The sequence below is a fragment of the Sander lucioperca genome, chromosome 10, assembly GCF_008315115.2.
Source record: "Sander lucioperca isolate FBNREF2018 chromosome 10, SLUC_FBN_1.2, whole genome shotgun sequence".
NCBI classification, from domain to species: domain Eukaryota; kingdom Metazoa; phylum Chordata; class Actinopteri; order Perciformes; family Percidae; genus Sander; species Sander lucioperca.
Window position 1 is genome coordinate 6,943,131 of NC_050182.1, and position 24,826 is coordinate 6,967,956.

The window sequence follows — 24,826 nt, forward strand, 5'->3', positions numbered from 1 at the left end:
AGTCAATGGCAGAATAAGCTGTTTGGCATTGGCAGAGAAGATTTGGCAAATTTTTCATGGGTGCAACCCACATACTCAGCGCTGCTGCTCATCCCACAAATGCATGTTCCTTACAAATAGGAGACCATTTGAAAGGGAACTAAACAGGCTTTTCTACAGTATAAGATTTATTGCCAAAAAGCATTGTTAGCACAGAGAAATAATCTACCAAACACAAATTTCCTTACTTTTTGTGCTAAGTTTAGATTCATTTTGAAAAATTTAAGCAAGCTGGGTAACTACTGCTAGCATTAGCTGGTAACTTTAAGGGAAAGTTTGCAGATTTTCTGTTCTGCTGTACATGCAGATGAATGTCTCCAGTACCCAGAGATCTGCGTTTATCTGCCGGTAAAACTCCTGTTGGATGACTCGCTTCAGACGGGTTGAAAATCTGCAACTTTCCCTCTTTAGCTTAGCGCGGCGCCATAGCAACCATAAAGAACACTGGTTCTAGCTGTTTGCTGCTTTCTGTTTGGTGATGGAGGGAGAGCACCAGTGGTGTAGTCTGTGATACGCAGGTATACACAGTATTACTACTAAGAAATCTCCAGGATTTCCATATACCCACTTAAAATGTGCAATGATACGCAACAACATATAGTTGTGACAGAACGTTCACTTCAGATATTTGCATTCACAAATACGAGGTTGAGTAATGTGACAGCAAACTAAACTAACACTGCAGAACATGCAGAGAAACTTTTCACATCTTTCATCGACCCGCTCCTCGCTGTGCGTAGTGTGTGTGTGTAGCGACCAGGCCCAAATGCTCCGCCTACACTAACGCCAGTATCCTCCCTTCACCGCACATTTAAGACAAATATAAGTAGCCTATTTTATTTTGTCCTAGTTGCTTTGGGGTCAGCTTTTGGGATCCAGGCTCAGGTCCCTGATGTGAAAGCCCCCTTACTGCTTTATATTCCTTTATATTTTTGATATATTTTGAATGTCATCTGTGTGGATAAATAAATATATATTGGTGCATAAAAGTGTATCAGAATGCAGAATATTAGCCTTTGACGCTAAAAATAACCCTGGGGGAGGACACCAAGATACCCACGCTTTGATACGCCCCCTCCCCCCCAAAAGGCCCATTGCGAGCCAGGAAGAAAAATGTGGTACAGGATACCCACTACAATACATTAGACTACACCACTGGAGAGCACCCATTGGTTGTTGTCAATGTTCACATGGTTCATCTTCACTACCAAGACTTAGAACTTAGGATAATATCAAACACAATTGATTTTGTCTGAACGTCCAGACGGGAGAAAGACTGGGACTGAGTTTTCTGACCTTACACCGACTCTAGCAAGACTCTCAGGATTATATTTCGATATTGGAAACTAGTCTGCGGCAGTGGAATCACTTGAAAATTCTTTTGGTGTAAGTTCAGTTCAATTAAATTTTATTTATAGTATCAAATCATGACAAGAGTTATCTCAAGACACTTTAGAGATAGAGTAGGTCTAGACCACACTCTATAATTTATAAAGTCCCAACAATTCTAGTAATTCCCCCAAGAGCAAGCACAGTGCATTAGTCTCGCATTAGTCTCGCATTGCAGACCTTCCTCCACAGCGCTGCGGAGGAAGGTCTGGCGAGTCCACACAGCAATTCTGGGATGGGAGGAAAACATGCTCTGGCTTGTTGGCATTTCTTTAACCCAATCACAATCTTCTTGGGCGGTGCTAAGGGCCGGACGGAGCCACGGTGCCTCTGCAAAATAGTCTTAGGAAGGAACTTGTTTTGGTGGAACATGTGTACGTTCAAAAGTAGTTTTAGTCATGCAACATAAAACTCAGATTGGACAGATAGTCTAGCTAGCTGTCTGGATTTACCCTGCAGAGATCTGAGGAGCAGTTAACCATAGTCCTCACAAATCCACCGGAGTTTAAAATGTTGTTAGACAATTATGATTACATTCTTCTTTTCTGTTAATATTAAACTATTTGCATAGTAAAAAGCCAAAATACTGCTGGCGCTCTCACAAGATAATCATGGGAGCCGACTGACTAACCTTGTAAAAAATACAGAATGCTCCTGAGGAGGAGATGCCCTGCCTGACCAGAGATAAGAAACATCGACTTTTATGACTGTATTTTACTCTATAAAAAAAGCTGCCGTTGAAGGCTATCGTTAGTCATTTTCTGTATTTATGCTGTGAGTGCTGTAAAACTGACTCTACTTGCAAGTAAACAAACTTTGAGACAATTTCAGTGATTCTGTCCATTCCTTGATAAATAATTATCTTAACAACTTGGTCCTTCGAGCCGGAAACACAAAGACAAAGAAAGCCCAAGGCAACGGATATCCGGCCTAAATGAATGAAATCTGGCGGAATTTCTGTTGGCAAAGGAACAATCCGGATGTGGAACGTCATGAAGATAGACTAGTCGAGCATAAATTATGTGCTAGTTTTTTTATAAAAAGGGAACAAGAAAGGTAAAATGAAAAGTCTAACAATTTAAACTCAACAGGGTGTCTTTAATAGGCGTGTGAAGATGGAGAGATGTTTGTCTCACCATGTGTTAAACAAGCAGGACACACTTTGTGTTGAGCTGATAAGAAGTGATTGTATCTGATGTCTTCTGTTTAATGTTCTACATCTCTAACCCTTCTCCTCCTTTCATTCCCCTCCTTCTGTCTGTCCTGTCTGGATCTTTTTTCACGCTGCACAGCGAGCCGGTAGCTTTTAAAATAAACATTGGATTCATTTCTTTTAAAGCAGCGGCTCGCTCTCTCGTCCATCATGTTGCATCATCTTCAAAAGCTGCGTTCAACAAGGCCGCTCTCACTCTCGCTCGGCTGTGTAGACCTCGCTGGGCAATAGGGCTGATGGGTAATGTAGGGGTGAAACAAAGCAGAGGGACGTGGGACACACACATGCACGCACGCACGCACACACACACACACACACACACACACACACACACACACACACTTCCCTTGTTTTCAGATTTTAGTTCTGACTAAGAAAAGTCAAACTATGAATAATTGAAAGTGATTTTCATTTGGATGACACGTTAGCAGGAAAATAAAAGTTGTCCTTCTCTCGCTGTTCAGCACAGTTTACAGTAAACACGTTACTCTGGTGGGGAAGACAACACAGGACAAGAAAGTAAAATAAAAAAGTGGTTCATCAGCCACCGTTTCTCTAAGTCAGTAAATACAGAAAAACTAAATACTGTATGCCGGCCCAAACCTGGAGAATATAAATAGCGTGTATTTCAATGTGCATTGACACACACACACACACACACACACACACACACACACACACACACACACACACACACACACACACACACACACAGCTGATTTGACAAATTTCTCTCTGATTTGCCGCTTTCTGCTTGAACATGTCACATCGGAGTTTGTCTAAAAAAACATACACAAACACACACACACACACACACACACACACACACACGGATGAGCAATCATGCGTGTATTTCAGAGGCCTGATGTGACGTGCGTGTGTGTGTGTGTGTGTGTTTGTGTGTGTATGTGTGTAGAATAGAAAAGAATAAAGAATACGTTTGATGTTTGTGTGTGTGTGTGTGTGTGTGTGTGTGTGTGTGTGTGTGTCACATCAGTGTGTGTCTGTTTGAGCCGCTTGCTGGCCGTCTGTCTCTTCTCATTGCACAGATTCGTATTTCTGCTCTCAGATTCATGTCTATCTGTTTCTAACATCTGGATTCAGGTGAATGGGGCTGGGGGAGGAATATTGTGTTATATCTGTATAACTGTGTATATGTGTGTGTGTGTGTGTGTGTGTGTGTGTGGGGGGGGGGGGGGGGGTAAGAAGCCCTTTATGCTACATTTACATGTATGAAAAGTGCTATATAAATAAAGTCTGATTGTTTGTGAGTATAAATTGTGTGTGTGTGTCTGTCTGTCTGTGGTTTCATTTTTTAAATAACTGCATTGTCTGTCCAACACAACACAACAACCGATGGTTTGACATGAAACTCTAGAAGATGTGTCCTTTTTTTAGGTTTTCGAGAATGAACTTTGACCTTCCGGAAAAGCTGATTTAAATTACCCCCCTAACCGACTGGAGTGTTTATTCTCAGTGATGTTCTGCTGACAGAACAACATACCTACAGTAAGTCAAACTTACATCTTCCTCAAAACATGCAAATCAGAAAATATTCTCTGTTTTGCTGCAGCTCTGATTTCATTTTGTGTTGTAGCGGCAAGATCGAGGGTAGCTGGTTAAATGTGAGTGCTCCATGTGGTATAGGACCTGCCCCCCCATCTCTAGTCACTACACTTTCCACTAACCATCAGAAACAGGATCAGAAAAGGGTTTATTGCCACAGTAAGTTACACAAACGTGGAATTTGCATTTGTATTTGGTGCGTACATAAACAAACAAACATATTCAACATTAATAATAATAAACAAATGCAGAAACAGAAATAAATGTATACAAAATAGCTGTTTAGCATAGAAAAAGGGTTGACTAGTACCAGTCAAAAGTTTGGACACACCTTCTGATTCAGTGCTTTTTATTTTTTATTATTATTTTCTACATTGTGGATTAATACTTAATACATCAAACTATGAAAAAACACCAATGGTTTTATATAATTATGTAGTAAAGGAAAAAGTCAACGACAAACCAGAATATGTTTTATATTTTAGATTCTTCAAAGTAGCCACCTTTTGCTTTGACGACAGCTTTGCACACTCTTGGCATTCTCTCAATCAGCTTCATGAGGTAGTCACCAGGAATGGGTTGCCAACAGTCTTGAAGGAGTTCCCAGAGGTGCTGAGCGCTTGTTGGCTTGCTTTGCTTTGCTCCAACTCATCCCAAACCATCTCAGTTGGGTTAAGGTCGGGTGATTGTGGAGGCCAGGTCATCTGACACAGCACTCCATCACTCTCTGTCTTGCCTGGAGGTGTGTTTATGATCATTGTCCTGTTGGAAAACAAATGATGGTCCCACTAAGCGCAAACCAGATGGGATGGCATGTCGCTGCAGAATGCTGTGGTAGCCATGCTGGTTAAGTGTACCTTGAATTTTGATTAAATCACTAACAGCGTCACCTGCAAAGCATCCCCACACCACAGCTCCTCATCCATGCTTCACGGTGGGAACCACACATTCAGAAACCATTCGCTCACCTATTTTGCATCTCACAAAAATAACAGTTGGAACCAAAAATCTCACATTTAGACTCATCAGACCAAAGTACAGGTTTCCACTTGTCTAATGTCCAATTCTTGTGTTCCTTGGCCCAAGCAATTCTCTTCTTTTTGTTCCTCAGTAGTGGCTTCTTTGCAGCAATTCAACCATGAAGGCCTGATTCATGCAATCTCCTCTGAACAGATGTTGATGTTGAGATGTGTCTGCTACTTGACCACTGTGAAGCAGTATGTGGGCTCTAATCTGAGGTGCTGTTAATTTGCAGTTACTGAGGCTTGTAACTCTAATGAACTTATCCTCTGAGGCACAGGCAACTCTTGGTCTTCCTTTCCTGGAGTGGTCCTCATGAGAGCAGTTTCATCATAGCATTTGATGGTTTTCGCGACTGCACTTGAGGATACATTCAAAGTTCGTGAAATTTTCCGGAGTGACAGGCCTACATGTGTTAAAGTAATGATGGTGGATTGTCGTTTCTCTTTACTTAGTTGAGTATTTCTTGCCATAATATGAATTAAAGCAGTAGTTGAATAGGGCTTTTTACTGTTTATCGCTGTGTACCAACCCTACCTCAGCTTCCTGTTTCCTGTGTGACAGGTTATATTGTTGCTACTAATTGGCCAAAATGGAGGCACTGCATCATTTGTTTTTCTTCGGCATTTAATGTAGCTAAAGAATAATAATATGTAGCGTGTTTTAGCTTTCTAGAAGCAAAGTCCTGTTTCATTACATTGAATTAAACCCTGCGACACATTGTTGTTATCGTCTTTTCCGTACCTCATGCTGATTCCATGTCAGAACAAACCACATCATTCAGGAAGTTACATCATTAAACAGGATGTGAGAGATGCAGATTGAAAAAAAACAACAGTCACAAAAATAAACTGAATAAAACAGGGCACAACCTTAAAGCAGAAGTTGTCTAAAAACCATCACAGTGGAAAGATTTTGAAGATTGATTTTAGGAAAACGCCTTACAAGAAAAAGTGTCCTGAGGCAGTGGTGGAATGTAACTAAGTACATTTACTCTAAGTACTGTACTTAAGTCCAATGTCCCGTATATTTAGAAGAGGTAAATTTGCCCCCCTCAAAAAATATGAAAGACAACAAGTCTTGCATAAAGTACTTGAAAGCAATACTTGAGTAAAATTACAAGTATTTATCAGAAAATGACTTTGGTAGAAGTTAACGTCTCCTTTTAGAATATCACTTAGTGAGTAAAAGTCTTAAACTATCTAATGTTTATGGTACTTAAGTATCAAAATTAATTTTCTGATATTAAATGTACTTAAGCATTAGAAGTAAAAGTAAAAGAAAAAGTAAAAAAACCTCTGATAATGAACTTTATGGCCAAATGTGTGTAAAGCCACTGTAGTCGGAGTGTTTAGCATCTGTTACCATGGCGGCAGAGCATGCACCAGGTGCTTCCATGACACTATCAGTATTTATGCTTCCTCCTCTTCTTCTTTAGTTTTGGCCTATGGTTGTTTTGTTTTTGCCGCTTGGCAACAAACAGGCATTAGGTCACCAACTGGAAGGGAGTGTGCATTATCTTGGCAATTTAGGAGCAATGATTTGCCAAACCTGCTGTTTTCCAGTGTAACAAATTTCTTGATTTTGATTTGATTTTATTTTTTTTCTCTGATTTTATTTTGTAGTAACGAGTAACTAAGATGCTTAGGGGAAATGTAGTGGAGTAAAAGTAAAAGTTTCTGGAAATATAAATTAAGTAAAGTACAGATACGTGAAAAATCTACTGGTTATATCAGCTAAATTGGGCCACTTTTTGGTAAATCGTTTGGGACAATAATACAATACCATATATGCCTTTTCCATGTGTTTTTATGATTAATAATGACTGATTTTGATGATTTTGTGTTGAAATAATGTAATAAAATATAATTATTTAGGCCCTACATTTCTTGAAACATCAGCTGTGCCAACTTTTTTTGCATGAGCAGTTTCAGGTAAAATGGGCCAGTCAAACTGCCACATAACATTTAGACTGCATTAAACAAACACATTAATGTGCCATTAAAAAAAAGGTTTGGGTGCAAACCTACATATTCAAATGTGCAATTAAAAAAAGTCCATTTTGGAACAGCATAGATCAGTGAACTGATGTCAGTGGTGTGTGTGTGTGTGTGTGTGTGTGTGTGTGTGAACAACACATTTAGAACGAAATGTGCAAATTACAAAAATTCACATTCAAAATTGATAACTGATATGTTTGTGTGTGATGAAAACATTTTTCAAACACAGTCTTTGCCAGTGAAACCATCGTCATCACAGATACCATTCTCTTCACCACAGCTCTCATGAAACCAGGCAGAACATGGATCACATTTTACCCTGCTCAGTAGCCTTAGCATCCCAAGCTCTGGGTTGTGCTTTAGAAGGTTCTGAAACCAGTAATATCCGGCCCTCCCTGCTGTCTTGGAGAAACCAGATGTGTTTTTTGGCTGCAAAATCAAAGGCCACTTGCTGGACATCACGTTCTGTGAAGGGAAACCCCCTCTGTGCCAATGTCTTGAGGGTGGCAGCAAGCTCCCTTTCTGCCTCCTCTGGAAGGTAGGGCTTCCGCCCTGACACATGTTCACTTCCAGTCACCTTTCCACTGATGTGTCTTTGCAGTGTGGATCGCAGCACACCCCATGCTCGTGATGAGAGGTGCACACTCACTGTAATTCCTTTCTTCACTCCCTCCCTGTATTCATCTAAGGCTCCCTTCATCCTCTCCTCTTTCCACAGATTGTAGTTGTTTGGCCTTCCTTTCCCTCCCTGTTTTATCTTTGTATCCTTTCCTCTCTGGTCCTTGCTCCTCCTCTCTTTTCTCTCTTTCTGTCTCCTCTCATTTCCTCTGCATTCCTTTCTCCTCACCTGTTCTCTCACTTCCTGTCTCCTCTGCTTGTCTCCTCTCTCATCCTTCCTCCTCCTCTCACTTCCTCTCTCTTTCCTTCTCCCTCTCTCATCTCCTCTCGCTTCCTTCTCGTTTGCCATACTCACTGTAAATAAAATATCTACTACCATTATTACTGTTGGGGGGGGGGGTCATGGTGAGTGTGTGTGTGTGTGTGTACGCACATACACACACACACACACACACACACACACACACACACACACACAGACACACACACACACACACACACACACACAGACACACACACACACACACACACACACACACACACACACACACACACACACTCACACACACACACACACACACACATACACACACACACACACACACACACACACACACACACACACACACACAGACACACACACTCAAACACATGTGTATGTGTGTTTGTGAGTGACAAAGATGATGGCCCATTTTAGCTGAAACCATGTTGTCCATTTTACCTCAGTGGGTTAAGGTAAATTGGGCCGCCAAGAAAAATATCACTTTTTCAAAAAATATGTTCATATACCAAACTAACAACATTATTTGTGATTGATGCCATCAAGACAGATATTATGCATATTTTTTTATGTGCATGTTTGTTTTTTATAGATTTATCATCCTTATAATAGTTTAGTTAGATTTGGTATGCGAGGCTACTTACCATGCAGCTTTCTGGTGCAGTCTTGATTTGAATTATTACCCCGCCCACCATAGCAACCATAAACCAATCAAATCATCTGTTACTTGTCAAGCACAGTTATGACAACAGTTTGAAATCCTTTACAGTCATTGGCTCTAAATTCCAGAGAGGCTGGGACCCCCAAACCTCAAATGGCCCATTTTACCTGATATCACCGTAGTGAAGTATTTGTACTTTATTACATTACAACACTTAAGACAACCCACTCCCCAAAAGAGGTAAAAATAACCATTCAGGGGGCTCAAAACATGTACAGAAAACAATAACTGTGTCTACTTGTGCTACATCAAGGGGTTAAAGAACACAACAGGGTGTGACAAATAAAGATGTGATTTCTTGTCTTTTATGTAAATTTAAACTTTGGAGCTTTAACAAGGTCTCATTCTGTAATAGATTTGTTGTTGAGAAGTACAGAACAATACAGAATAATAATTTCCTTTACATAAATAAAGATATTTGCGACATATATTGTTGCATAACAATTCACCAGAATCCGTGAAATTAAGTGTCTGAAGTTGAAAATGTTATGTGGGAGTTACCCCCTGACCCCCTGTTGTAATGTTTCACCCTAATGTTGAAACAAAACCTACGTCCTTGGGTGGCGGTAATCTATTTGTCATCCAAAAATGGAACCGGACACAAACGTTGCTTGAAGATACTGCAGACACACAGTGTGAATTAACACCTTTAAAGGAGAAGACTTGAGACATTAGCAGCTAACCAGTCAACAACTGTGACATCTTAAAAGCAGAACTACAACTTAAACACATATCTGTGAAATTTAAATTAAGTTGGTACACTGCAAATGTTACCACTTCCCTTCATAAAGGCTGTTAATTTAAAAAAAGTTGAGATAATCTATAATAGAACTAAAGTATGCTGTATTATTATTTTTCATAATGCATGATGCTTTTGTAGCATGACAACACATTCGCATCAAATGCTTAGAAATGGCAACATTTACAGCCATGTTATAATCAAACATTTGTTTATTAAAGAGCCCATTTTCTGAAAAAATCTGCACGGCTTTCTACGTCACTAGCCGAAACGAGGGGCCTAGGGGGCTAACTGTTAGCATGCTAGCTCGTGCTCAATGGCAAAACACTGCTACAACACACACAAATTCACCCTAATCTACAAAATAAATTGTATAGAACTACTTCCATGTCCCTGTTCTGCAGGTATTCCACACAAAGTTGGAAGTGGGCCCTCATTTAGAAGAAGTCTGCAGGCTAATCCTGCCTTGTACAGGCCGAAGTTGGAGAAACAGCTAGCTAGCTCATGTAGTCCTTACCTAGCTACTGAGCATGTGATCTCACCTAGCTACTGAGCATGTGATCTCACCTAGCTACTGAGCATGTGGTCTTACCTAGCTACTGAACATGTGATCTTACCTAGCTACTGATCATGTGATCTTACCTAGCTACTGACCATGTGATCTTACCTAGCTACTGAGCATGTGATCTTACCTAGCTACTGAGCATGTGGTCTTACCTAGCTACTGAGCATGTGATCTTACCTAGCTACTGAGCATGTGATCTTACCTAGCTACTGAGCATGTGATCTTACCTAGCTACTGAGCATGTGATCTTACCTAGCTACTGAGCATGTGGTCTTACCTAGCTACTGAGCATGTGATCTTACCTAGCTACTGAGCATGTGATCTTACCTAGCTACTGAGCATGTGGTCTTACCTAGCTACTGAGCATGTGATCTTACCTAGCTACTGAGCATGTGGTCTTACCTAGCTACTGAGCATGTGATCTTACCTAGCTACTGAGCATGTGATCTTACCTAGCTACTGAGCATGTGGTCTTACCTAGCTACTGAGCATGTGATCTTACCTAGCTACTGAGCATGTGATCTTACCTAGCTACTGAGCATGTGCGACTGACAACAAAGATGTTACAGCAGTGAGAGTTTTCACTCTGTAGCTAAAACAGAGACCTGAACACAGGGTGAAAAGAGGAGCTGCAGCAATGTACAGTACAACAAAAATATGGTGTTTTTTGAAAATTAAACCATGTAAACCTATTCTGATACAATCTCAAATTACAATTATGAACCTGAAAATGAGCATAATATGGCCACTTTAACATATACTTATTGTAGCCACCAGAGTCTGTACATTTCTGACTTTGTTCCCCCTGTGATCTCATCTTATAACACTTGACACATGATACTTCAGACAGTAATGCCCACATAGATTTCCTGTTCACAACAACACATTATTATTAGCTGCCTAATTGAAAAACACAGTCACATACTCAAAGCAGAAGTCTAGTAAAGACCATCACAGGGGACCAGACGCCCTCCTAACAGCTCTCATACAGGACTGCAGCAGGACTTTAAACATTTGTTCAGGATGAACAGAAATCCACAGGAGAAAATTGGTAATTAAAATTACTCTAATGTTTATGTGTCTATATGTAAATCTACTATATGTTTATGTGGCAGGATGTTGTCTACATTTGTGTTTGATTTTTATCTTTCAGACGAAATGGAGGAAGCAGCTAATGTACCAGCATGCACTGTGGAGAAAATGGCAGCTCGTCCGGGTACATTTCACACATTTAATATTGTTAAAGATGAGATTCATCAATCATGATAGTTTGAAAATGTAAATGTTTAAAAATTCTGATTCTTTTCTGTAGGACTCAAAATGTATTTAAAGCACCTTTGACTGATTAATCAACATCATTAAGTAAACTGAATTCTTATTTCTCTCTCAGACCAGAGGTTTCACTGCTTCTCTCAGTCTTTTCTACTGATAGCAGTGTGTTGGCTGATACTGTTAGTCATCATGGGCCTCCGTATCCACTGTGAGTACCACTGTCTTAACTTGTTGTTGTTAGTCCTTATTTAAAGGACAGGCTGACATTGTATCAAGTCTGTCTAATGGTCATAAGTTTATATAAACAGTTTCTGCTCGGTGTAATCTTTCTTCCTCTTCATACTGGCTCTGTGCAAATGTGACAAAGGTCCCCAATAAGGGGGGATTTGAATGAAGGAACTGACAATGTGAACATTGTTTATTGGAGAAAATGGAGAGAAAGGCACACAGATACGATACAATATAAGAGATAGATAGATCTTAAAATAGCCTTGATAGAAATGTTAAAACATGTTTTAATATAAGAATTCAGGCCAAAATAACCTATAAACAGACCAAGCAGAGCTGCCACTTGTGGAGAGGCAGACTACACTAAAGAGTGTTCAGGGGTAACCTAATGTCTAACATACACTAGAAGACTTTGAACAGACTTTGAAAAGATTTATGTCTGACACCATCTCACATCTAACGTTAAAGACGTCATAATATGTAAAGACTGGAAATCTTGCAGAGTCATACATTACAAGACTTCAACTAGACTTTGTGTTTTCCCAGACAAGATTAATGATTCAGTTATAAAAACAAAAAGAAGATATTTAAAGATAAAAACATATTTTGGTAAACTTAGCCTACTGAAGTAGAACTTTGTCCTCTATATCTTAATTTGGAAGTGCATTAGAAAGACTATTCTCCAGTATGAACAGGAGGAATGATCAGAGCAAGAAAACTCAGTTTTAATGTCCATATGGACACCTGCCTTTTGTTTTAAGATAGATCTGAAGCATCCATCCTGTAATGTCTATTATTATAATGTGCATCACAAAAATTGCATTATCACTATGACTATGAATGAAAAAAAAATATTTTGCAGTTACCAATTGCAACCTCAACGACAAACTCAGCGTCTTCGAAAACCAGATCACAAACCTGACTGCAGTAAATCAGGATCTGGAGACACGAAACCAGGAGCTGGAGACACAAAACCAGGAGCTGGAGACACAAAACCAGGAGCTGGAGACACAAAACAAGACACGAAACCAGGAGCTGGAGACACGAAACCAGGAGCTGGAGACACGAAACCAGGAGTTGGAGACACGAAACCAGGAGCTGGAGACACTTAACCAGGAGCTGGAGACACGAAACCAGGAGCTGGAGACACGAAACCAGGAGCTGGAGACGGAGAGGACCAACTTAACAGGACAAATACAAAACATCAGTCGAGCTCAGAGGAGCATTGATGAATACTGCCCCAAAATAAATAACGGTATGTTCAGATCACAATATGACATCCAATAATAACCAATAATAATAATAATAATATCACAGTGCAGTAATGTTGTTTATTGGTTGGTCTCTGTTGTTTCAGAGAGACAGTGTAGAGCTTGTCAGAAGGGCTGGAGACTCTTCCAGTCCAGCTGCTATCTGATTAATGACGCTGATCAGAAAACCTGGGAAGAAGCTCGAGAAGACTGCAGAGGACGGAGTTCAGATTTGGCTGTTATACATGATGAAGATGATGAGGTAATGAGAAAACTTTGGGAGTTTTGTTGTAAACAATTATGAAATAAAATGTATTTTCTCTAGGGCTGAACACACTGTGATTCTGTAGATCAGTGTGTTTATTAAAGTATAGTGTTTAAATCTCTGATAAATGTTTCTCTCTTGTCAGGATGAACTCAGGTATTTCAGACAGTCCATATACTGGTACTGGATTGGCCTGAGAGCTGAAGGAGGGAGATGGAAGTGGATCAATGGAAGTGATCTGACTGAAAGGTAAGAGACACATTCCTAAACACTTTGAATCATAAAATCTATCAGCCTTGATCTAAACATCATGTTCTTCCCTCAGTGTCAGCAGCTGGATATATGAACCACCATCTGCTGCTGACGGTCAGTGTTTAGTTTCTGTCATGTTCGGATGGACATCAGTGAGCTGTGCTGAGAGAAATGGATGGATCTGCAAAAAGAAGGCTTTATCTGTTTAAACACTGCAGTCAGACTTGAGAAGTTTACTGGATACTCTGCATGATAATATCAACTGGATTATAAATAAACTATGAAGACTTCTACTTCACAATTTAAATGTTTTGTTTTAATAAATAAACATGTACAAGGGTCTTACTTTTGTTAGAAGAGAAAAGAAATATTTCAAAGCTGTTTGTGTGTCTGACACTCAGATGTAATGTATATGTGAATTAGATAATAGATTCTATAGGTATGACTGTCAACCTGAGAAAAATACAATGACTCACCTGAAGGGAGAATGAACTCTGAATGTGCTTTTGTTCTCCTTTGTTAGAGATGTGATGTTTATAATTTGTATATCAGCAGATTGATGAGAGGTACAGACAGACTGCTCAGCTTCCTGTTTCCTGTGTAACAGGTTATATTGTTGCTACTCATGAGCCAAAATGGAGGCATAGCATCACTTGTTTTTCACAAAATGTCCCCAGAGCTCTTTTCTTTAGCATTTGATTTGAATAATATTAATATGTAGTGTTTTCTATTGATCTCTAGAAAAAAAGTGATGTTTTATTACATTGAATAAAAACGCTGTGACACATGGTTTTTAATCATCTTTTTCTGACATATTGAAGGAACAACATAATTCAGGAAGTTACAACATTGAACAGGATGTGTGAGAAGCAGAGAGAGAAAAACGACAGTCACAAAAACAAACTTAATGAAACAGGGCGCAACCTTAAAGCAGAAGTTGACTAAAGGCCGTCACAGTGGAAAGATTTTGAAGATTGATTTTAGAAAAACGGTTTACAACAACAAGTGTCCTGAGGCAGTGGTGGAATGTAACTAAGTACATTTACTCTAAGTACTGTACTTAAGTCCAATGTCCCGTATATTTAGAAGAGGTCGATTTGTCCCCCTGAAAAACTATGAAAGACAACCCACTCCCCAAAAGAGGCAAAAATAACCATTCAGGGGGCTGAAAACATGTACAGAAAACAATAACTGTGTCTACTTGTGCTACATCGAGGGGTTAAAGATCACAACAGGGCGTGACAAATAAAGATGTGATTTCTTGTCTTTTATGTAGATTTAAACTTTGGAGCTTTAACAAGGTCTCATTCTGTAATAGATTTGTTGTTGAGAAGTACATGATTCCTAAAAAAAAACATCCTGAAACACGTGAAGATGTTTTGAATATGTAGAAAGTGTTGAACAATACAGAATAATAATGATTTCCTTTACATAAATAAAGACATTTGCAACATATATTGTTGCATAAAAATTCACCAGAATCCGGGAAATTAAGTGTTTGACGTTGAAAATGTTATGTGGGAGTTACCCCCTGACCCCCTGTTGTAATGTTTCACCCTAATGTTGAAACAAAATCTACGTCCTTGGGCGGCGGTAATCTATTTGTCATCCAAAAATGGAACCGGACACAAACGTTGCTTGAAGATGCTGCAGACACACAGTGTGAATTAACACCTTTAAAGGAGAAGACTTGAGACATTAGCAGCTAACCAATCAGCAACTGTGACATCTTAAAAGCAGAACTACAACTTAAACACATATCTGTGAAATTTAAATTAAGTTGGTACACTGTAAACGTCACCACTTCCCTTCATAAAGGCTGTTAATTTAAAAAAAGATTAATGATTCTTATCTGCTGGTGAGATGATCTATAATAGAACTAAACTGTGAGCATTTCATCTTTTGTCTAACAGTATGCTGTATTATTATTTTTCATAATGCATGATGCTTTTGTAGCAATAAAACAAAGACCAATATGAACATTCATAATTACACTTAATGTAATTATTTTAGGCCACCAGTGTCACGGTTTGTCAGGAAAGGTTTGGACCCAAGTGCAGTTTAGAAGGTTTATTAAATGAAAATGAAGTACATACCAAAAATCCAGAAAGTAACAGGCAAAAACAAATTCCAGAATCGCAGAACGGGATCGTAAAACAGGAAATCAGAGACGAACGGTAACTCCAGACACGAACACACAGCAACAGAAAAACAATGATCCGACAACAGACAAAGAAAACACAGAGACTAAATAAACCAGGTAACGAGGACTAACAAGGGACAGGTGACACTAGGCTGGGCAAACAGGTGAAACACATAAGGGTAATCACCAGGGAGGGAAACACAGGAAGTAAAATAGACAAGACAAGACAGAAAACCAGACTATCAAAATAAAACAGGAAACAGAACATACAGGCACAAACGGGAAAACAAGACAGGAACTACAATAAGACAAGACAAGGGAGGAAACATGGGCTACAACAGAAAACAGAACAAATACACAACAAAACAGAAACAAGAACAGAATCTCAAAACCAAAACCATGACAACCAGAGTCTGTACATTTCTGCCTTTGTTCCCCCTGTGATCTCATCTTTGAAGACACTTCGGAATGTAATGCACGCACTAAACTTCCCCTTCATAACAACTATTATATACTACTACTATTATATTATTAGCTGCTGAATTAAACGAAAACGCCACAATGTCACATCCTCAACGTAGAAGTCCAGTAAAGACCGTCACAGTAGAGCAGACACCCTCCTAACAGCTCTCATACAGGACTGCAGCAGGACTTTAAACATTTGTTCAGGATGAACAGCAATCCACAGGAGGAAATTGGTAATTAAAAATACTCTAATGTTTATGTGTCTGTATGTAAATCTACTATATGTTTATTTGTGTTTAATGTTTATCTTTCAGAGGAAATCGAGGAAGCAGCTAACTATGTTAATGCACCATCCTGTACTATAAAATGGCAGCTCGTCCAGGTACATTTGACACATTTAATATTGTTAAACATGAGATTTATTCATCAATCATGATGCTAAAAAATGTGATAGTTTGAAGATTGAAATTGTGAATCTTTAAAAGCCCAGCTTCTTTTTTCCTCTACAGTGGGACTTGATGTATTTAACGCACCTTTGACTGTTAAATCAGCATCATCAAGTAAACTGAATTCTTATTTCTCTCTCAGACCAGAGGTTTCACTGTTTCTCTCAGTATTTTCTACTGATAGCAGTGTGTTGGCTGATACTGTTAGTCATCATGGGCCTCCGTATCTACTGTGAGTACCACTGTCTTAACTTGTTGTTGTTAGTCTTTATTTAAAGGACAGGTTCACATTTTATCAAGTCTGTCAGATACCTACATGTAATCCTTCCTCCTCTTCATACTGGCTCTGCTCAAAGATGTATTCCAAAGTGTATCTGAAGCTAATATGAGGCTTCAGCAGTCTGAGTTAGAGAAATCAAGTGTGTATCATCTAAAGTTACAACCTTTATAGTACCAAGTTCACTCTTTGTGTTTTCCCAGACAGGATTTCTGAAGCAGAGTGATAACAACACAAAGATATTTAAAGAAAAAAACATATTTTGACAACCTTAGACGACTGAAGTAGGACTGTGGACTTTGTCCTCTATCTCTTACTTTGGAAGTGCATTAGACAGATTATTCTCTAGTATGAACAGGAGGAATGATCAGAGCAAGAAAACTTAGTTTCAGTTTCAGTGTTCATAAGAACACCTGACTATTGTTTTAAGATAGATTTGAAACATGTGAATCTATTCTGTAATGTCTTTTATTATAATGTAAAACACTAAAGTGGCATAATTGATCAAACGAAAAATGCATCGCCACTATGATTAAGAAGCTCTTTCTGTTTTTTGCAGCCTTTTTTTCGCAACTTTAACGACAAACTCTGCATCTTAGAAAACCAGATCACAAACCTGACTGCAGTAAACCAGGAGACGGAGACGGAGAGGAACAACTTAAGAGGACCAATACATAACATCAGTCGAGCTCAGTGGAGCATTGAATAAAAGTAAATAACGGTATGTTCAAATCCCATTAATTAGATCCAATAATAAGTAAGGGATAATCACCTCAAGTCAGGGCAATAAACAGCTTGATATGCCTGGCTTGTGGAAGGTTACCGCCCTCAACTTTGTCTCGGGCGGTAAGCCGTTCACAAGCCGGGCATATCAAACTGTTTATTGCCCTGCCTTGAGGTGATTATCCCGTTTATTCTACTTCTTACTTGCCAACATAATAAAACAATTCAAATACTTTAATAATTATGCTTTTTCTTACTCGTATTGCATGCTTATTAAATGTATACTCTGTTTGAGTTCATCTTCCTCAAAAAGTAGTCCCCTTTAGAACTACGGTGAATAACGTTAGCTCAGCTGTAGCTGAAACAATAACTCTGTTTCCCTGGTTACGCCTGATGGTTTGACTAATATCTGGAACAATCATTCCCATCCATCAGGTTCTTATGCAACGCAAACGTTGTTCACTGCTCCAGGAATTAGGAAGGACCTTAGATACGACTTGCCTCCCTTAGCAACCGGAGCTATTTATAGTCCGCTCAGCTGATAGAACCCTTCAGCTCAGCTACGAGCCAGAAAGCTAACGTTATGCTAGCAAGATCCAAAGTCAATAACATTGTGTACAGTTGGCAATCAGTAAAAATAATTTGACAGTATGTTGAACAAGACAAGCTAGCTATCAGCCATGTCATTGTCCCCAAAACAATATAACAACTTTTACGAAGAATTTGATCCGCGATGTGTAACGTTACTGTCGGCTGCAGCCTGAAGTAACGACCACACAAGGCTTTCGCTTGCGAAACTATGTATCGACTGACCCTCCTGTAGATTTCCGACACATTTTAGAAACTTTTTTAAACAAGGTTTATTTTTAGAATGGACCTCATGTTTGAAATTTCTGTGATAGAAAAAAAATACAAGCGGCGTATTGATCTACTATTTGATGACGCTGTGCTCAGTCAGCGGGCAATATGCCGGGTTAATGCTCTCCTCCCAGCCAATCAGAATCAAGCATTCTTAAACGATTCTTCATTATTTGTCACCCAGCCTGCCCCTTTTACCTGCTTCCCATTGTCAAGAAGTTTCTCAACCTGAAGGAGAGAGACTTTCATGACATTATTCCAATATTTTGCTATGTGTGCTAGACAGAATGAGGAAGCCAAAGCAGCCAGCCTCCGAGCTACAAGTCAAAAGTCCAGTACATCAACTAGCAGCTCCCCTGAACTCCTGTCTGTCAGCTCTAATGCAACCCGGTCAGTCCTTTGTGGGGACCCGCATGGTCTTCCCTGGGACCTGTGGAGGTCGTAGACGGGGAAGGGGTCAACATGGCTCCCAACGCCATGTCCTGCTTCAACCTCTCTCCAGCCTGGAGCCCGTGCTGTGCAGCAGCAGGGAGCCCCTGCTGCGTAGCGGACCAGGGTCCTCGTCCAGTTCTCCAGAGCCTCCGCTGACCGTCCTTCCAGAATCTTCGTTGACCATCCTTCCAGAACCTCAGCTGACGTGCAGCCGGCCAGAGCCTCAGCTGATGTCCAGCCTCCCAGAGCCTTCGATGACCATTCTCCCAGAGCCTTCAATGACCGTTCTCCCAGAGCCCTCACCATTGTCCGGCGCCCCAGAGAATCCTGCTCCCCGTGTTTTGTCGGCGGCCCGGCCGACTCCTGCTACTGTTGCCTTGTTGCCTGTCACTGTTCCAGTTACCTTGTTGGCTGATCCTGGCCCAGCTGTCCCTTGGCCGGGCTCCAGCACAGCGGACCCTTGGCCTGGCTCCAGCACAGCAGATCCTTCGCCTGCCCAGCCTCCAGTGACACTCAGCCTTTACCGGTCTGCTCGGTCTCCAGAGGGGGTCCGCCTTCGACGGCCTGCCCAGCCTCCAGAGGGAGTCAGTTCGGCGTAGGCCTCCAGAGGAGCTTCGCCTTCGCCGTCCTGCTCGGCCTCCAGAGGGAGTCAGTCTCCGCCATCGGCGTCATTGCTGGCCTCCTGAAAATCTTCGCCGGCGTGCTCGTCCGTTAGAGGGGTTTCGCCTTCGCTACCAGCCTCCAGAGAGCCTTCGCCGTCCTGTTCAGCCTCAAGAGGGGTTCCGCCACATAGTCTCATGCAACACAAAACATGCTCTCATACATTACACAGGTACCTATATAGTAAGCACATTAACTCCTAACCTCCTTTCAGTGGCAGTTTTTAATTGAACAACCTTGTCTGCTGCATTATCCATAATAAGTGTAGCACAGCCCCCATCTCTCTCCCCCTTTCATGTCTATCCACTTTCAAAAATGAAGGGAAAAGCCCCAAAAAATAATCTTTAAAAAAAAAATAATAATCCTGGAATCGCCCAGGAACAGTTCTTCTCAGAAGTAGTCAACATTTGAAGAAAGAAATGTGAGATACAGTTTAAGAATTGTAGCTTAACATATTCAGCTATGTTTTCTACTGACTATGCGTCATGTCGTCATGTTTAGAATCATATCAAACTTAATTTAATCCGTGTTGTTTAATACTGACATCAGGATGCTAACGTGTTGCCTCTCTGTAATCTGAAAACTCTGCTGAGGAGGCTTGTTATTCAACTTAACAGAACTAAAATAAGATAAAATAACTCAAACTATATTTTCTACTGACACTCAGAGGATGAAGTGGCTCCTTGTGTGATTTTAGTAGAAGCTCTTTGTATTATATAACTTTAGAAAAGACACAGGGACCCAATTTATCCGCAGGGATCATTAAAGTTTCATCTTATCTTGAGTCACTGTGGCAGCAGCAAAGGAGTGGATACCGATAACAATACAGTAAAGAAGAAGAAAAAAATGAAGATATTAGCAGCATTGTTTTTCCACCCGAAAGTTAAGGTCTGAGATATTTTGGGCGCCTTCATTCCAGAAGTCCTGTTCATTTGTTAGAAAATGTTCAGTGACTCATAGTTCTCTCTCTTCAAGTCTGGAGGAACTGTGTTACAGATGAAGCCATCTCAAATTTCGGAAAGAAAAGTTCAGTGGATTCAGTCAAGAATGGCTAATCAAAAGTGTAAAGAGGGTAGAGTTGCTGACTCCAAATGTAAAAAAACAACCTTTAATAGTTCTGAAGTGTAGGTTCTTCTGCGGAAGGTCTGTACATTTTTTTAACAATAATCCATTTAATAGTTGTTTAGATATTTCTGCCTGAAGTTGAAGGACACTATCATGGTTGAAAAGTTGAAGGCACTTCTCAAACAATAGTCGAGAAGATACGTTTTTTATAAGAAACATCCAATCACGGAGCTTTAAATTCTTTGCACGTAGGTCCTGGAACTAAGCAGACTCTTTGGTTTCTGAGTTATTGGTGTACTTTTGTCCCTTTTGAAGGAGCTACGCTAACAGTTTCCCCCCAGCAGGGCCGTTTGAAGGAATTTGGGGGCCCCAAGCAAAATGGACATGGAGGCCCCCCCAACCCCCCGCACGCACGCAAAGCCTACAGGAACCACAGCATAGCCATAAAGTTTAAGTTCACCCACACTTTATATAAATAAAAAAAGGTTTACAGTTCATAAACTGCTGTTGCATAAACTGTGCATAAATAAAACATGTTTAAAGTGCAAATACTCGTGTTGCATATACTGTGCATACATTAAAAAAAAATTACAGTGCAAATACTGCTGTTGCATATAATGTGCATAAAAGTTGAACATTTTCAACAATTGAACATTTGCAAAAAACACCACTGTACCATAAATGTCCATGGGCAAAAGTGACTGGTATTTACACAGTTTGGTGGGAATTCAATAGTGATTTGCACTGTTTTTTTTTCTAACAATATGACAGCACACACTTATCAGTTTAAACTCTGGGCTGTGCAGGATATCAGCTATAATTATAGAGCTTGTGGTGGTGGTACCTTGTGCTATAGAGGAAACATCAGCACTGTGAAGTGATGCATCTGTTGATGTTGAGGATGAAGTTGATGGTGTAGCTGGGAAAATAATTGAAAAAAAAATCTGAAATTAACTGTGAAGTACGTTTTACCATTTCACTGTTAGCATATTGAAAGAGGTCACTATTAACAGCTCAGCTCAGTGAGAGAAATTCACTCTACCTTCATCAGTGGAGGTATCCTTAGGAAGAGCCTGAGGGCTGAGAAATTTAAGCAAAGCACCTTGAGGGAGAAAGAAAAGATTGTAACACTTTATAATAACCATCATTAATAGATGGTAAATTGATAGTTAATTAATCTTTAGTTGATTGTCATTTAACTGTTAGCAAACTGTCTTTTTACTGTTAACAAACAATGAAATTATAATTAAATGTTTACTAATTATTAGTAGTGCTGTAAATTAACAGTTTATTGTAACACACATATCTATCTAATATATTAGGTATCGGGTAATGATTAAACATTTTTTGTAAACCTTTAAGAAACCATTTTTAAAACATCTATAAACATTACATAGCTAGACGGACCAGATATTCCTAACACTTTGTTAAGGGTTACTAATGCTTAAAAATATCCCAAGCTAATGTTTGATGCACGGAATTTATTGTGTGGTTTTCCTAACCCCCATTTGGTAAATAGATTATCACGGTGGAATAGTTAGTATAGCATGCTAACGTTATGCCACTTTCATCAAAACCTATTACAAAGCTATAGCAATGTCATGTCATTAAATACATTAAACAGTGATTCTGGAACAGATCTGCGTCTTCCTTATCCCGTTAAAAAACATATTACAGTAGTATGTAACCATATTCCGTCCGTTCGAAAAAAAAGTTGCACCAACTGTTCGTTACAAGCAGCATTTGCCGTCAGGCAGGTTACAGGTAACATTAGCTAACATAAACATATTTTTGCTAGCCTACCTGCTGCAAAATTACACCAAGACAAGTAGAGCTATTTTATCCAGTGTAATTTATCACTTACCACTATCTTGTTTTTTCTTATCCTCTTCTTCCTTTCTCTTTGCATCTTAGAAAACCAGATCACAAACCTGACTGCAGTAAACCAGGAGCTGGAGACGGAGAGGAACAACTTAAGAGGACCAATACAAAACATCAGTCGAGCTCAGTGGAGCATTGAATAAAAGTAAATAACGGTATGTTCAAATCCCATTAATTAGATCCAATAATAAGTAAGGGATAATCACCTCAAGTCAGGGCAATAAACAGTTTGATATGCCTGGCTTGCCTTTGGCTTCCTGAAGCATAATTCCGCTTCATGATGACTGCCGACCGAGGAGGTTTTGTATTTTGCCGGCAGCAGAGATCACAAGAGGGGCCCCTTGAGGGGGATCCCAATAACAGTGTCATTGCACTTTACTGACTATCAAAGGGGCGCTCACACAGTTTGTCGTTGCATTTTATTCTTAACCAGTCGTTGTCTTGGGGCCCCAGGCCAGCTCGAGGCCCCAAGCAATTGCTTGGTTTGCTTGCCTTGTCGCGACGGGCCTGCCCCCCAGATTCCTTGGTGCTAAGCTAGGCTAACATACAGTAACAGTCCTGCATGGTCACACAGAGACGAAACTGATATCATTTTTCTTATCGGACTCTGGGGAAGACGAGTTCAGAGAATGTCAGACTGTTGCTTTGAGGAGAATTTTAAAGAGTGTTAAGTGATCAGTACCAGAATACCTGATAGAGGGACGGTGTGTGTGTGTGTGTGTGTGTGTGTGTGTGTGTGTGTGTGTGTAGGAGTCAGATGAAGTGAGAAAGAGGAGGAAGACGATGCTGTAAATCCTCGTCTGCTGCTGCTTTAGCGTCTCTGCCTGCTCCCCTTTCCCTGAGATTATAGCCACTACACACGGGATACGGATGTGTGTGTGTGTGTGTGTGTGTGTGTGTGTGTGTGTGTGTGTGTGTGTGTGTGTGTGTGTGTGTGTGTGTGTGTGTGTGTTTTGTGTGTAAGTCATTTATAAGCCTTGGTGGGTGTCATAATGTGTTTATGTGTCTTGAGTGTATGAATGTGTACTTGTGAGTAAGCTTCCTGCATATGTGTGATAATAATCCCTGTGTGTGTGTGTGTGTGTGTGTGTGTGTGTGTGTGCGTGCCAGCGTGCGTGTTTGTCTGTCTGTCTGTCTGTCTGTGTGTGTGTGTGTGTGTGTGTGTTTGTCTGTCTGTTTGTCTGTCTGTGTGTGTGTGTGTGTGTGTGTGTGCGTGTGTGTGTTTGTCTGTCTGTCTGTCTGTCTGTCTGTCTGTCTGTGTGTGTGTGTGTGTGTGTGTGTGTGTGTGTGTGTGTGTGTGTGTGTGTGTGTGTGTGTGTGTGTGTGTGTGTGTGTCTGTGTGCGTGTCTGTGTGCGTGTAGTAGTTTAAACCAACCCTCGTCTCCCTCAACAGGAATCTGAGCTGGAAAATCCTGACGCTCCGACACAGAAATCCAGGTTAATGATGACGAGAGGCAGCAGACACACCGCCAACCGGAATAATCTCATCAGGAAGAGAAGGAGGAGGAAGGTGGGTGAAATCAGTGATGTAGGAGGTCTAAATGTAATGTTGGTTTTTCCAGCCGGCAGTCCTTATATTATTACTATTAGTTTCTCGTTAATGTATGACTTTATAATCTCAGAAAATGTTTAAAAAAATCTCATGCAATCACATTTATTTTTTTTCTTGTAAATTTGTGAGGTTTGTTTCCCTAAATTTATTACTTTAATCCCAGAAAATATTTAAGTTTTTTTTGCATAAATTTCACTTTATAATCTCAGAATATTTTTTTTTATCTAAATTTGTGAGATTGTTTTCTTGTACATTTACGACTTTAATCTCCAAAAATATTTTTATTAAAAATTAAAAAAATCTGCATACATTTGTGAGGTTTCTTTTGTGTATTTACGATTTAAATGTCAAGAAAATTTAATTTGTGATTTTTTTCTCTCTTGTAAATGTTCAACTTTAATCTTGGAAAATATTCAAGTTTATCTCAAATTTGTGAGGTTTCTTTTGTAATTTATTGACATTAATGTGGAAAGACATTCAAGGTTTTTTTGTAAATTTGAGTTTTTTCATGAACATTTACGACTTTAATCTCGGAAAATAGTTTTCTCTTCATGAATTTGTGAATTTCTTCTAGTACAGAGTGTTACCCCCCTCCCCCTACTCCATCAACCCGTTCTCACTCCAAACTCATACAATACGGACGCTTGGGCAGTGGCGTTCAGCGTCAGAAACAACGCAAGAAGCGCCCTTCAGCATGTGTGTAGAACGCACCGGGCAGAGCAGCAGCTAGATGGCGTTTGAAGATGACGTAGCATTAAGAGCGACTACGGTAGCAAGTAGTATGAAAGCCCGAAAATCTGCATAGGGAGGTTGGTTGAGGGGGTGGGGGGGTCAAACAACACAGGGCTTTCACCCAGGAGACCGGGGATCGTGTCCCGCGTGTCACGTTTCCTAAACCCAACTGTCC

The 24,826-nt window shown here is 40.1% G+C and overlaps 1 protein-coding gene and 1 long non-coding RNA gene across 3 annotated transcripts in view; one reads left to right on the forward strand and one right to left on the reverse strand.

Moving 5' to 3' along the window:
• Positions 1 to 13,718, forward strand: part of LOC116064787 (C-type lectin domain family 12 member B-like) — a 50,990-nt gene extending 37,272 nt beyond the window's left edge. The window contains exons 6-7 of one of the 2 annotated variants that reach the window (XM_036006501.1): positions 13,008 to 13,162; positions 13,311 to 13,718. In XM_036006501.1, coding sequence (XP_035862394.1) covers positions 13,008 to 13,162; positions 13,311 to 13,418 — 263 coding nt within the window. In that variant the 3' untranslated portion in view covers positions 13,419 to 13,718. Of the gene's footprint in view, positions 1 to 13,001; positions 13,163 to 13,310 lie in introns of both variants that reach the window. The other variant, XM_036006500.1, reaches the window with a different exon arrangement.
• A 7,524-nt stretch (positions 13,719 to 21,242) lies between these two features.
• On the reverse strand, positions 21,243 to 21,778 carry LOC118496130. The gene is made up of 2 exons (XR_004898595.1): positions 21,529 to 21,778; positions 21,243 to 21,405 (listed from the first exon to the last, which is right to left on the reverse strand). It is a non-coding gene; the product is annotated as an uncharacterized LOC118496130 (long non-coding RNA).
• Between the last annotated feature and the right edge of the window lie 3,048 nt (positions 21,779 to 24,826).